The 14,542-nt window shown below is 39.9% G+C and overlaps 3 protein-coding genes across 4 annotated transcripts; 1 reads left to right on the top strand and 2 right to left on the bottom strand.

The window, feature by feature from the left end:
• LOC118753781 (modular serine protease-like) lies at positions 1-5,808 on the bottom strand (the record flags this gene model as incomplete). 2 transcript variants are annotated; one of them, XM_036488657.1, is given in 7 exon segments in its annotated part: positions 1-163; positions 236-371; positions 1,633-1,871; positions 1,948-2,089; positions 2,182-2,756; positions 2,822-3,107; positions 5,465-5,808. In XM_036488657.1, coding segments are annotated over 7 exon segments (1,626 nt in total), but the record flags the coding sequence as incomplete, so codon positions are not given.
• A 2,437-nt stretch (positions 5,809-8,245) lies between these two features.
• Positions 8,246-10,378, top strand: LOC118753780 (polycystic kidney disease protein 1-like 2). The gene has a single exon (XM_036488656.1). It carries the CDS (start codon positions 8,246-8,248, stop codon positions 10,376-10,378), a length of 2,133 nt encoding a protein of 710 aa, XP_036344549.1.
• A 2,059-nt stretch (positions 10,379-12,437) lies between these two features.
• LOC118753782 (fibroin heavy chain-like) lies at positions 12,438-13,800 on the bottom strand (the record flags this gene model as incomplete). The annotated part of the gene is made up of 2 exons (XM_036488659.1): positions 12,438-13,619; positions 13,766-13,800. Coding segments are annotated over 2 exons (1,217 nt in total), but the record flags the coding sequence as incomplete, so codon positions are not given.
• Positions 13,801-14,542: the final 742 nt, after the last annotated feature.

The raw sequence follows: 14,542 nt of genomic DNA, 5'->3' as shown, positions 1-14,542 counted from the left end.
CCCCCAACCGACAATGAAACCCAATTCTCCAGTTTCTATGCTTGCAGCGGCCAGCCTTTTGTATTCAAAACATATTGGCTTAATTGTGTCGCTAAATTTGAATTGCTGCACCAGTCTAACGATTGCCAGATCATCCTCATAATAGCCAACGCGATCTTTATAGCTGAAAATATTAAGCAAAAGTTTAGTATGTAAATTTGCTTGCCATTAATTGAAATATTTAATAAAGTCTTACTTTGATGGCACATATATCTCAGTAACATCAGAGCCTTCATTGATGATATAAACGGATATTAGTTGTGCAGGAGAGACTTTGTATAGTCTCGTTGGATATATTTCCAAGTTGGCTTCGTCCCAGAAGCAATGTGCAGCTGCGCGATACAGAGAGCAAGACGGAAAGTATAAATATTGCTGATTTGTATTTGCAGAGTTTACAGCTAGTGCAGACTACCAGAATGACCACTGGGTGGAGACCAAGAGCCATTTTTTAAGCTCCGTGGAAATTTGAGGTACAAAATGTGAAGAAAGCCCTATCTAAATATTTACATATATGTATATGCCTATGATCTTTTTTCAATGATGGAATTACTGTAACGAGCACGATGTAGGGAGACAGAGGTGGCGCACTCAGCAGTACCGCTACTTTGTTCTTGGCGAATTTGACAGAATCAGTTGTTCATGTGACGTCATTTAGCAAACTGTTTGTATGTATGCAGAGAAGTTTATATGTATGTAAATATGGCGACCCCCATGGTTTGACGGTTAACACTCTTTCTCTCCTCCATCTCCAACTACTCTTTTCTATTCGTTGCTATGTTGACGTCATCACCCGCAGGAATGCGCAATCTTGTATTCTATCATTCTTGGTAACGAGCTCGGCGAACCCAAGTTTGATTGCTTTCGTCAATGAACAGCAGAGTGTCCAGATTTCGCGATTTCGCGCCAATTTGGCGATTTTTTTTTTTTGATATTTGCGCGTACTTACAATTATTGCTACTTTGCTTTAGGTGCTACTTTGGGCTCGGTAGGCAATTGCAAAGCAGAACCTCTTCTCGACGCACAAAAATTACGCTCGTAAAAATATGCCCGTCATAGGCGATGTCGATGAGAAGGCGTTAGGTGCTTTCGAAAGAACTATTCTACCCTAGATCTGTGACTCTGCTCGCGTGGGCACCTATAGATGGACAACGAAAGAAAGCGCGCTCACGAAAAGTCTATGTGAAAAAGGATCTGTCTGCACTCGGGAAGTACAACTGGCGCAACCTCGCAAGGGACAGATGCAATTGGATTGCGGAGTTTTTTGGTCTCGCCCCCAACCAGCGAACGGTTGTAGAGGCAAATAATAATAATAAGAAGAAAAAGGACTAACTATTGAGGATGTATGTAGCATTTTCAAGTACTGCCAAGTATCAAAATGATTCTTCCTTGCAATGCCATATGAGCGCTCAATTCTCTACTCAGTTTACCTTCTCTAAATAGAATTACTATTTTAAGATAAGGATGAAATTCTTGGAAATATCCGCGAACAATGCTACTAAGTGCCCCTGTTGTGTGACATTTAGAGGTACTAGATATGTCTGTAGGTTTTTGTGAAATAAGCGAATCTAAAGTAATGGAGTGCATTGGCTTTACCTGAAACAACAATGCGCGCCGAAACTATGGATCCACCACAAGTGCGCTTAAAATCCTTTTCATTAAATTTACTGTAGATACCCACATGCCAGGGTGCTTCCGTTACATTAACCATGCGTCCTTGACTGGCGAATGCTATCGACGGCAATTGTACATAGCCGCAACGCATTTGACATGAGTATTTTGGTTTATTCCACTTATACTCGTTGGTGCACTGCATGGTTGTATCTCGCCATGTTCTAAAGGAAAACGTAGAATTTTCGTAATTAGTAAATTATTTAATTTAATTCATATTTTTTTGATTTGTTTGCTTACTCCCTGACTCGATACTCCGTCTCACATCGGATATCGGCACGTGTGCCCGGTTGAATATTTTTACATGGCACAAGCCCATCGTCGGTGTAGCAAATAGCTTTTGTTGAAACGCCTTCTTGCAGCACGGTTGCATTGCAGAATTCTACAAAAGATAAAGAAGTAAACAAAAAAGTTAACACTGTCGCTTAGTACTGGATACCTTTCTGTTATGCTCTTCCATGCAAAATTACTTACTAGTACAACTCGGCAGATTGCTCTGCCAGCCTCGGTTTTGGCAATACATTTGCTTAACACCATCCACTAAGTAGAAACCCGGCTGACAAGCGAAACTGACAATTGTATTTGTCGGCACCTTTGCGCCGACTCTCACAGTTGTGCCACGCAATTCGTCTCTGATAATTACATTTGCAAGACTTTCCGGTATTTTACATCTATCGTTAACCGGCAAAGTTAATTCGGGGTCGGCGTATGTGGCTGGTGGTTTTGTTGGCGCCTTTGTTGTTGTAGCAGCCATAGTTCTATCTGTTGGGAAATAAACCATGCCCGCTCCAGTGGTACTCGAATTTTTTCGCTTTCCACCGCACAGCGCATACGATTCATCAGAGCCGTCCAGACACTCTACGGTTCCATTACAGGCGGCTTTGCCTGCAATGCATCCGCCATAGGCGCATTTGTGTGCGTACGATGGACATCCGAAGGGTGCACATTTCTCCAATGTCTCGTCATCACCAAGTGTGCAATCGCGTACGCCATCGCAAGCCTTTTCACTATCTATACACTCACCGGTACCGCATTGCATTTCCGAATCTCTTTGGTATGAAAATGCATTCTTAAATGTATGCATTAAGCAGTTTGTTGTTTTTGTTCGACTTACCCACATCTACCGCGTAAAACTTCTTCCACTTCATCCCTCGTCATCTCGCACATGAAGGGTAATTCGTCAGAGTTATCGGCGCAGTCGCGTTGCTTGTTACAACGCTTAGAACCCTGTATACAGGCGCCATAAGCACAACGAAATGCATAAGAAGGACACGTCGCATTGACGAAACAGTTTTCAATACTTTCATCCGAACCATCGCGACAATTCCGCATGCCATCACAAACAAATTCACTATCGATGCATTCGCCATTATCACAGGTCCAATCGCATTGGGCTCGAGCTAAGAAGAATGAAGAACATATGTCGATGAGTTAAAAAAAAAAAATAAACAAAGTATGTATGTATGTAGGTCAATTAAATCGGCAGTTGCCTTTGGTCTTTTGGACTATATCCAGCTATACAACTGATTTTCTTCATCGCGACAAGATACCGCCTTTCCAAATCATTTCCAACTATTCGGTCATTATTCGGAAAGGACTCATTCGTCAAAGAAGTTCTTAATAGAAGGGAAACGAATAGTACCCAAACTAAATATGAAGTATTCACCATTCCTAATTGGGGACAAAATATGCACAATGTGGGCCCACGGCCTGGCTATTAGTATGTATTACTTACTATAGAAAGTTTTAAGCTGTCTGAGGTGCTTTTTCATCCAAGCTACATAGGACGAATGTGAACCAGGAAGGTACATGTAACTGCCTTCCTCCCCTTTGTGTGACAACGCACGCCACAAATAGGAGGAAAAGCTTGGCCAAACACTAACATATGTACGTATTATTATTATATTTTCTTCTTATTTTGATACTTCTTTTTCCTTTTGAATTCATGTATTTCAAGATTATATCGTTAAAAAAAAATATTAATTAATTTCATAAAATTTTTAGCAAACCTATTTTATATTAAATATTCGTTTTTTTAATTTTAATTTTTTCTTTTTCCAATTAATTTTTAGGTTATATTTTTTGAAAAGAAAAACATTTCGTTTTAATTTCGTTTAATATGTAGGACGTTATTTTATTTATTGATTTTCTTTTACGATTTAATTTTCATTTTTAGATTTTATCGTTATAAAAAGAAAAATACATATTTTTTTAAATTTCATTTACATTTTAGAAACATGTATCTTTTTCTCCTGTTTAACTAATTTCTTCCTTTTTTAATGTATTTTTTTTTTTAACTTTAGGTTTTATTGTTTTAAAACGAAAAATATATTTTTTAGTTTTATTTCATTTTATTTTTCATTTGTTTTTTGCTGTTTATAACTTTATAACAATTATATTCAACAATTTATTTAGCTTGAGGCTGTTTTTTATGAAAAATTTTGTGGAAAAGCAATAATAATTTACAAAGTTAGAAGTTATAGCTGCTATTTCGGAGATCACCACATCCCCTCGTCAGACCTCATTAGCCGCGGTCACTGGGATATGAACTACCGACTTTGGATTACAAAGCCAAACGACATCGAGCTCAATAAAATTTTTGAATAGAACTTATTTTACTTTAAAATGATTTTAAGAGGATTTGTTTTAATTTCATTTAATTTTTAGGACCTTTTTTATTTTTTAATTCTTTTATTTTTTAGATTATTTATTTTCAAATAATATATTTTATTTATTTTATTTTTTAAGTTTTAGGAACTCTTTTTTAATTTATCTATGTATTTTTAATTTAATTTTCTTTTAATATTTACATTTTATTATCTTAAAAAGAAAAATATTTTTGTTAATCTTCATTTAATTTTTAGAAACTTGTTTTATAATAGTTTTTTGTTAATTTTTTTTGTTTTAGTTGTGATTTCTTTTTAAATTTTAGTTGCCCACTGCAGCAGACATACTATGTATGTAAATACATATGTTAGTTTTAAAATCAAAACTAAGTAATCTTTTGAAAACAGCGAAAAACTAAAAAAGACATTAACAAAAAACACCAGTTCTTCCATTTTATTGACGATGCCACTCTATGACGGTTGCCGCACGTATTTTAATTCATAAAAAGAAGAAAATCCACTAAAGCGAAAATAAGATTTCGTAGAAAAAATAAGGGGACTTAAAAATTCTTTAATCTCTCTTAAATTACTTTTAAAACACTCAATTTCATTGGAACCTAAATCAGATTAGCATTTACTGATTTCTCGATGTTGTTATTGAATTACGCGGGAAATTTGCCGATAATAAGCCACCTCCGCATGCCGATAACAAAGTGCAAACATCGACATTTTGATTGATTAAGAAGGACTAAAAAAAAGTTTTGTGAAAAAAAAATTAAATATGTATTTGTGCACATGTAATTATTTAGGCATACATTAATTTTTGTTTACAAATATTTATATGTATGAACGCTGCGCTCAGTGATTTTTCTTATCTCTCTCTCTCTCTCTCTGTTATCTTTTCAACTCCCTTTCTCGCGCTCTTTTTTTTTTACTAGAAAACCAGTTAAGAGTTTAAATTTTTTTAATTACTCTAAAGCACTACTTTGAGAGCAAAAAGAAGCTAATAATAACACAAGATGCGCGTAAAGACAAAAAAAAAACAATAAAAAACCCAGCTGTCATTTAATACTTTCGGGGAAAGCACCAAATAAAACAATTTAAACCAGTACGATTTTCGGGAAGGTTCAAAGCAAATATTCCACACTCACCCAAACGATTGCTAAATACCGCCAATAATGATATCAAACAAATATTTATTAGTGTACTGCATGTTGAAGTCATCGGGCGGCGCATAATTAGCAAAGCGAATACAGCCAAACAACAAAAAAAAACACTATTTCTTTATAAAAATATATGAACTACGTTCATACGCATACATACATATATAGTATGTTTATACAAATATGTATAGGCGTACACAATTTTATTTTCTTTCTTAATTGTTTAATTAATTTTCTTACGCGCTGGCTTTTGAAGCCGCTAAACGCTTGGCACTTGTTCCATCAAAGTTGAGTTTCCGAAAGCTACTGAAACAAGCAAAGCGTGCTCAGCTTCATTTTGAATCTTGCGAAAAATTACCCTGCAGAAAAAAATATCAATTGATAAAAAATAACCAACTTGTAGTTAGCTTGTTTGCGGGATTTCTATAAAATATATAACTTGTAGTTAGCTATAAAAATCTAACTTGAAATTAATTGAAAAGTAATGCATGAGTAATGCAGACGCAATCGGGAGATTATTTTCTTTAAATGCGTTTCTATTTAAATATCCTGCGCTTCACGAATACTTTTTCGAATTGAGGACAAATAAAAGGTAGATCGAAATTTCACATTATCATTTTGAAGTTATCTCTGACGGAGTTCGAATATGGGCCCACCTACAGCAGAATATGTAAACATGTATGAAATGTAATAAAATAGAGTAAATAAATAAAAAGTAAAAAAATCAAAAATATTTTGTTTTTCCTAATTGATATTTTATGTCCAAAAGCAGTTAGTTACAAGTTAGTTACATGAAATGCAGAGGTAACCACCCTTGACTAACGTGGCCATGGCCATTACAAATATAGTTAGCTTTCCTCAAAGGAAATATAGTGGCCTTTAGTTCCTTCCTAATCAATATAGAATTAATTTATAGTTAGATGCATTTCCCGCAGGGTAGTTGCGCGTATACATACACATGTACACATATAATTACATATCGTCACCTAAAATGCAAAAAGACGTAACACCAACGTAACTAAAATGGTTAAAGTCGTGACTCATATTTTTTATTTTTTTCATATGATGTGGGAGTTATAATTCGATTAAATCCATCAAAGATATTAATCAAAAACTGAATTTTGAATTTTTTATTAGTTACGACCTTTTGTATTTCAGCGACGATGTTTTTTACGTCTTTTTGCATTTCAGGTGACGATATGTACCTTTTATAATACAGTAGCGTGCACAATTATAGGATAGCGTGTGAATTGTATATCAACATTTTTTTCATTCGTTCGGAAATATTAAAAGTTTTCATCCCAATTGCATTCAAACGCCCATAATTCGTTGGCAAATTGGCAATAAAACGATGATAAGCAGCGCGTTGTCTGCGTGCAAAGTTTTCTAAAGCTATGCATACATTTTGTGTAGACATGCTTAGGGCTGTTTTCTAGACTGCCTGTAAAATTATCGATAAAAAGTCGATACATTTTTTAGCAGGAAGTGGTGGAAACGGCCCTTACCCCGGGTGCAAAGATTTTTAAAGTCTTTTATAACTTTATGGCATTTCTTCATATAAATCCGACACTACCAAACACATCACGCGGAAGGAGCTTTTAAAGCTTTCTGAAGCTCTCTCTGGTGGTATCTGCTCTTTATGTACATAAATCACGTTCAAAACGTATTCGGCCAATGGAGCTTTTTAAAGCTTTCTATATACATATTTCATACGCACAAAAATTGGATGAGTAAAAAAAACACACGTTGTGGGAGAGGCTTGTCAAAGTTTTCAGCCGATTTTATATGAGCGCGTTCAGGGTAAAAGTTCTCACTTTTTTCATTCTCCTTTTTTGGCTCTACAACCGTTCGTCATTGTACTTCCTCGAGTGCAGACAGGTCCTTATACACTTGGTCCATCCATTGTGTTCGTAGGTGCGCTTTCTTTCATTGTCCACCCACGGGCGTTGGGTCGGGAGTCTTTTCACCAGGCCCTAGGCCAAGCTAGGGCAATCCATGTATTTTTATGCGCTTAACTATGTACATGTCATTAAAATGCTCGTAATGCTCTCACTGGACCGGTAGCTAATATAGTTACCGAAATTTTTACCGTGAGAGAAGCTTTTTAAAGCTTTCTGAAGCTCTCTATAGTGGTCTTTGCTCTATTTATACATAGATCAGTCACAATCAAAACGCATCAGCGGTATAAGTATTAAAGATTTTATACGGATTCACACAAACTAAAATCTCCTGCTCGTCGTCATTGATACATACAGATAGGGGCATAAGGAATATTTTTATATTGAAAGGGAAGAAACATGAGTAAAAAGCATACTAGAAAGTTTTCCAGTTTTTCGGTGCTTATTTTTTTGTTTGCCCAAGATTCAATCCATACTGGTGAGGATTAACAACTCCTATCTTTGACAAGTGTTTCCTTTACCTTGTAGGGGCCAGTAAGAAAACTTGTAACAGTTCTTACTTTATGACTACTAAGCTGAAGGAATGCTTTGGTTCTCCTTGTGGATATTCCCGTGGTGAAGGAGTTAGCCTGTATGTCCCAAGAAATATACCTCTCTGAAGAATATGAGTTTTTAACTCTTTTTAGCACAAACCTGTATTGTGCATAAGTACATCACTGTGAACAAGTTTTATGAAAGTACTTAACCTTGTTCCATTTCAAAGTCAACGAGTTCCATATGTTTTGTTTTTATTGTGAAAAATTTGTCATTCGCATCAACAGAAAAATATTTTTCACTTAAGATTTTCTACAAATCACACAATACAAGCGTTATGAAGTCGCGTCGCAAGACACTTATTCTCTTCGGGGTATGCAACTTAATTGTTTTCATCTGCCTAATCTTGATCATCTGCCTGTCCGGCTTCCTGCACGAGTCACGCAAATTTAGGGCGCTACTCTTCGTCATTGTCGTCGTGTTATTTTTCCATTGCCTCATTGGCGACTTCATCAAATTTCTTGGATACGCCTGTTATGCCGCATTGCGCAAGAAACCAGCCATACAGGAAGGACCGGATGTGGGACGCTCTGCAGCCACTAACAACTACGATGAAGACGCGTTGGTGCGTCTGCAGCTAGCTAGCCACGAAGCAGCCATGCACGCTACCTCAGCGCACTACAATGAGTCGCTCAATCTCAAATACAAACTGATTATCAACGAATTGCGGCTCTATGGACTCTATTTTCTGCTGCTAATGCTTTTGGTGGTCGGCTCGCGCGATTACCTTACCTACTACAATACACATACGCTTCAAACGGTTTTCCTGGAAAAGCGTTTAGATGCTGCCGGACTGTATTATGTGCACACGCCGAATGATGTCTACGATTATATAAGACGCATTGTGGTAAAAGCATTCAATCAGGGTCGCGACTACAATGAGGAGGTTATAGAAGAACCCGGCTGGATACAATATAATATAGCTAAGCTATTGGGCGTTGTGCGGCTGAGACAAGTGCGGCGCTTGGATGAGCATATCGGTCTCGACACGCCTAGCTTCGATGAGCGAAATTTTATGCCACGTTGGCGTTTGCCATACGAACAGCTGCACTACATCAGCAAGTATATACACACTTACGGACCGTGGTTGGAGGGACAAGTAGATTGGAATATATTTACGCCGCGTCATCATTACGGCAATTTGCATACGTATGCAGAGAATAACGGTTATGTGACTTTTTTGTCGCGCGACTTGAACAATAGCCTGAAAATATTGGAATATCTGAAAGCATCGAACTGGATTGACGCGCGCACTGCAGGTGTCTTTATCGATTTTACGCTCTACAATGTCGACTCGAATATCTTTAGCGTCTGCACGATTCTATTGGAGTATACACCCTTCGGAAATGTGCTGTCACATGTCGATGTGCAAAGTGTTGAGTTGCTGATGAATTTAGATAATGTACCCGGCATAATGTTGCTCGTATTCCTCTTGTACCTTCTCACCTTGATATACTTCGCCAAACATTTGGTTTTGAATATGCTCTACAAAACAAAAATGTCCTCGTCGCCCTGGAATGTTGTGGACTTTGTGATAATTGCTTTGAATTTGTTCATCCTGATTTTGATTATTGTACGCGAGGCCAAGGTGGCAGCGTTAATGGCGCGCTTCGAGGACTCGATGAAGCTGGAGTTTGTGGATTTTCGCGTGCCAGCCCAAATCGACTATCTAGCCAATCTGATGATTGGTTTTCTCATTTGCTTGACCACCTTGCGGCTGTGGAAGATTTTTCAGTTCGCCAAACCTTTTCGTGTCTTCACACGCACGCTGTATCGCGCCCGCTTTGCGCTACTCACGCTGCTGGTGATCATCGTTATATGGCTAATCGCTTTTGGCATCAGCTCGTACATAATCAATGGCAATGACAGCGAACACTTTACGCACTTATTCAGAAGTTTCGCCGCCTCGATGAGCTACTCATTTGGCTTCAGCAGCACTGTTAGTCCCTACGATCTAACCTATGGCGGCTTGACGCTCGGTTTCATTTTGTATGCGCTCCTAATGTTTGTAATTGCCATTGTTTTGCTGAATCTTTTCATTACGTTGATTTGCGACTACTTTGCGGAGAACAAAAATACACCAGACGATGAGGAGGCGAGTGAGCTGGGCTTTTATGAATTTCTTCGAGTTGAATTCGGCAGTTGGGGTCGCTGGTGTAAGCGTACATGTTGCAGTTGCTGTGAGAAACGTGTCTATGATCCGAAGAAGCGCAACGTTAAGCAACGAATCGATAAATCTGTGGCGGATGCTGAGAAGAAGGCAGAGAAACGCAAGTTGGCAGGTCGTGAGGATGCGGGTCCACCATACGGCCGGCACTTGCGTGATCTCGATCAGGTGCGAGCTATGGCGCGCAAGATGAATGCGCAGATCGCACTGCTGCGTCGCCATCAACGTTGGCGTCGACGTTAATGAATACTGGCGCGGGGGGAGAATATATATTAGAAAAAAAAAATAGATAGATTAAAAAAATCATCCAGATCCATTAATTTTATTTGGACAATTTCATTTAAACTGTTATTATGCTTGTAAGACTTTTATTTAATGTTTATTAAAAATAAAATTATAATATCATTCGTTAGCGGTTGTGTATGCCGAACGAGAAATCTTAAGAGAAGAGTGAACTAAAGGAGTTGGAATGGAACAAGGATAGCTGACCTTTTGATACCAACACAATTTTGCCAGGCATGAAATCGAAGCCTGAGCAGCTCAACTCAGCGCTGCCAAAAACCTCATACCAAATCTTATAGAGGTGGACTAGAAGCTCGAAAGATGTTCGGCCATCTCATTCTTTTAAAGATAGGAAAGGCAAAAGGGATCGTCATGTATGCTGATCACAATCAGGTGTTTGTGCCACAAAAAACAGTCAGCAATTTAACAAGTTGTATGCGTTCCCATCTTCCCAATGACTAACTCGCTGCGGACCCGGGAATCTCTGATCTGTGCCCTCTCTAGCCCAATGGTCAGCTGTCAATTCACCAGTTGCTGCCAAAAAAATTTAGTCGAGTCTTGCATTGCCGCATCCGCCTAGAAGTAGTCCAAGGGATAGTTAACGCCTTTAGTGCACGACAGATATGTATGTAAAATCCTGCATCTTTACTTAATATCCACCACGTAGTTCATGATCTTGAGGATTGAAAACACCTCAGTTCGGAATAACGGCTCATCGTTTGCGTTTAGGCAGCATTCAGCCTCTGGAAAATCTCTTTAGCAAAGACGGATTGCCTAATCTGCAGATTCTCTCTCTTTCAATCGTTGAGCTAGCGATGTAGGTAGAAATGCAATTCTCTGCCACCAATAGCATCAGCAGCGTCTTTTTCCTCTCTACATACTTAGTTCCCTAGTTGAAAATTGTATAGGAATCCTCGAACGAAGATCTCAGAATGATGTAATCTGATCTGTGTTGACATCTAAGTCAGTCTTGATCTTGTTGTGCGCATAGAGGGTTTGCTGCAACAATTTTGATTTTCCTGCTTTGAGAGTCGAATTTGCGGCTGCTGCAGTATTGAGAACTTTCACCGGCTATGAAGAGCTCTGAGTGCACTTCTCTAAGAACCGACATAGGACTAGCTTTAGAGACCATTTTTGACTAGCTCCGAAGAAGTTGTATTTCACGTCGTTAAACCAGGAATGTTACGTCACTGCACAGCAAAAAAAAGCTGCTTCCAGAGCCATGCTATAATCGAGCCCATCGTATGCAGTTACAATGAAAATATATCCTTCCAGAGATGCGTCTGCTCATTACTAAATATTTTATATTGGCGCGCACATATCAAAAACTTTACCTGGTCGGTCGCTTGCTATGTGGGATCGCTAAGAAACGCCACGCACGGTTGAAGGGTCTGCTACAAGACTTGGGAAAACCGAGAGTTCTCTCCGAGATTTTTGGACACATGCAGAGTATAGCGATCACCCTGGTCTTCGCTCGATGGGCGGACCTTAAATCCACATGAGAGGCAATGCAAGAAATGGGTAGTGTCCGTTAATTATTGCTCACTGAGTGTACTCTTGACAAGTGCAGCTCGCTTAACTTAACCTAATCATCATTGAAAAACTTAAAAGGTATACTTTAATATTTGCTGCGAGTATTATAAAATAAAATCTTTAAGTATTTGAGTACTTTATTTTGTAAAAAATGCATAAAATCGTACTAATATTTATAAAGTGAGATTCGCAAACTTAAACTAGAGAGAGAGAGAGAGAGAGAAGTTCGTTGTGGGATTTGAAAAGGTAGACATGCCTTTATAAAAGTGTTGTTAGGGTTAGTTTGATGAATTGAAAATAGTGGAGTAGTTTTACATAAATGATGATTAAATCTAAAAATTAGAATTTAAACTACGCAGTACAACCTAAGCGGTGGTACGGATGTGCGGCGGCAGGAACAACAAAAAAAACCGGGTACAAGTGCCAGTGGTCCATTACGTGGGGAGTGGATTTTTTTTTCAGGTACGCCTATTTACAATTCACAATTTTAGGGCCGACGTTGCTGCTGCGAAGGTGGTAGATATTCACGATTGCTATTCGCTCCGGAATTGGCCGCGCCGCCGGTCACACCGACACCAACACCAACACCGGATCCATAACTAGCTTGGGTTGATGCAATTGGTGCAACAGCATTGTTAAAGGCTTGAGCGCCGGTAGGTGCTGCGGCTGAGAAGCGACCTGCACTGGCGGCAGCGCCTGCATTATAGCCCGCGGTCGATGGCACTGGTGTTGCTGTGCTGGGCACAGCGCCGTAAGCGGTTGAACGTAAATTGCCCGCGCCAAAAATGCCACCGCCGCCTGCTGGTAGCGTAGCGCTTGTAGCGCGCAAGCCACTACCACTAGCGGCACCTGGATAATTAGCCGGTTGGCGCGCACCCAATTGAGCTGTGGCTCCCGCATTGCTGTATGCGCCAGCGGTGTTGCGTTGTTCATTGCCATAATCGTAGATGTAGGCGTTGTTGGCGTAAAGCGCAGGTGCGGTGCCGCATTCAAATTGATTCCACCACACGCAAACGAGTGTTTCCTGGCTGAAGATGGTGCCATTCGGACAGAGAAACGAGTAGGTGCGATTGAGCGCGCAAATGTGAAAGACCTGACACTGCGCCTCAACGTCCGAATAATAGCCGGGCAGTTGCTGCGTACAATCGAAATTGGTTTGAGGCACTTGCGCGTACACTGGATAATCGACAGCCGGCACGCCCGGTATGGCAGAGTAGTCACCTTCGCCACTATAGTCTACGTCATTGAGTCCAGAAGTGCGCGCTGCGTTGCTGTAGGCTGACTGACCGCCCGCCAGATTCGTCAGACCGCCGCCAAATTGTGCGCTGCCACCGCGCTGCTGAGCGCCTAAAATGGGACGCTTTGCTGCGTTAAATCCTGTGCCCACTGGTAGTGTAGAGGCGCCTGTGTTGCCGCTATAGCCGGTTGGGCCGGTTGCGCCGAGTGCTGTAGGTTGTGCGCCGAAGCCACCAAATGGAGATGCAGCGGCGCCTACTGTGCCGCCATAAGCGCTGCCAGCGGTTGAGGGATAGCCGACTGCGGCGTTTGTAGGCGCAGTAATGGCATTGCTGCCGAGAGGAACTAATGGACGCAAGGCGTTTGAGCTGCCAGTGGTGCCACCGGCAACATTAGAGATCTCGGGACGCGCATAATTGTAACCGCTTTGTGCCTGGAAGAGAGTGGGAGAAAGAGAGGGTGAAAGAGAAATTAATATTCTATGTAAATCAGTCATGCCCAACGCTGGCAGAATTCCATAAGAATGTGCCCTGCGCTGGGCATTGCCTGATGTAAATAAAGTCCAAAAACTTCGCTTACCCAAGTGCCCGCGCTGAACAGCAACAGTGAAAGTCCTACAATTAAAAGAAAAAGGCCAGTTAATTAGCAGCAAAAACAAATAGGTAATTATGTATGGAGATATGTATGTATGTATGTATGTTTGAACGAGTACATATTTTTGACCGCCCCAGCACAAAATGAATTAAAGACGTCCGCTGTGGCAAATCAAAATGCCTCTACGAGACGCAGTTGGCTCTGGCCCAGTTTTCTAAGGCCAAGTTCGTCGTTGCTGCATTGAGTGTTGCCACAAGCGGCTAGTAGCGGCTGCACGTGATTGCAATCTGTTTGTGGCCAATTTGAATGCGAACATTTATCATTGCTTGCAGCAGTGAATCGACAGCGCTGAACTGGTAGCGTAATGTGTAGATATGTACGTTAGGGTGCACCACTCTTCATTAAAAAAAAATTGGTTCTCTTCTCCCATTGAAAATGTTAAATTTATTATGTTTTAAGACTTCCGTGGGAAAGGTTACAGATTTACGCGAGCTGGAGCTATTAGAAAATTATTCCAAAATTTATTTTTTTACACCCGAGCGCACTTGTGCACAAGGGTATATTAATTTTGTTCACATAACGGTTGTTTGTAACAGCCAAAACGAATCGAGATAGATATAGACAAATGTATACATAAATGATCAGGATGAAAAAAGAAATCGATTAAGCCATGTCTGTCTGTCCGTCCGTCTGTCCGTCTGTCCGTCTGTCCGTCTGTCCGTCTGTCCGTGTACACGATAACTCGAGCAAAAATTGAGATAT

This window comes from Rhagoletis pomonella, unplaced genomic scaffold (genome assembly GCF_013731165.1).
Source record: "Rhagoletis pomonella isolate Grant_MI unplaced genomic scaffold, Rhpom_1.0 Rhpom_scaffold_02840, whole genome shotgun sequence".
Classification (NCBI taxonomy): Eukaryota; Metazoa; Arthropoda; class Insecta; order Diptera; family Tephritidae; genus Rhagoletis; species Rhagoletis pomonella.
The sequence above is the reverse complement of the archived record's forward strand: the minus strand, read 5'-3'. Positions and strand labels throughout refer to the sequence as shown.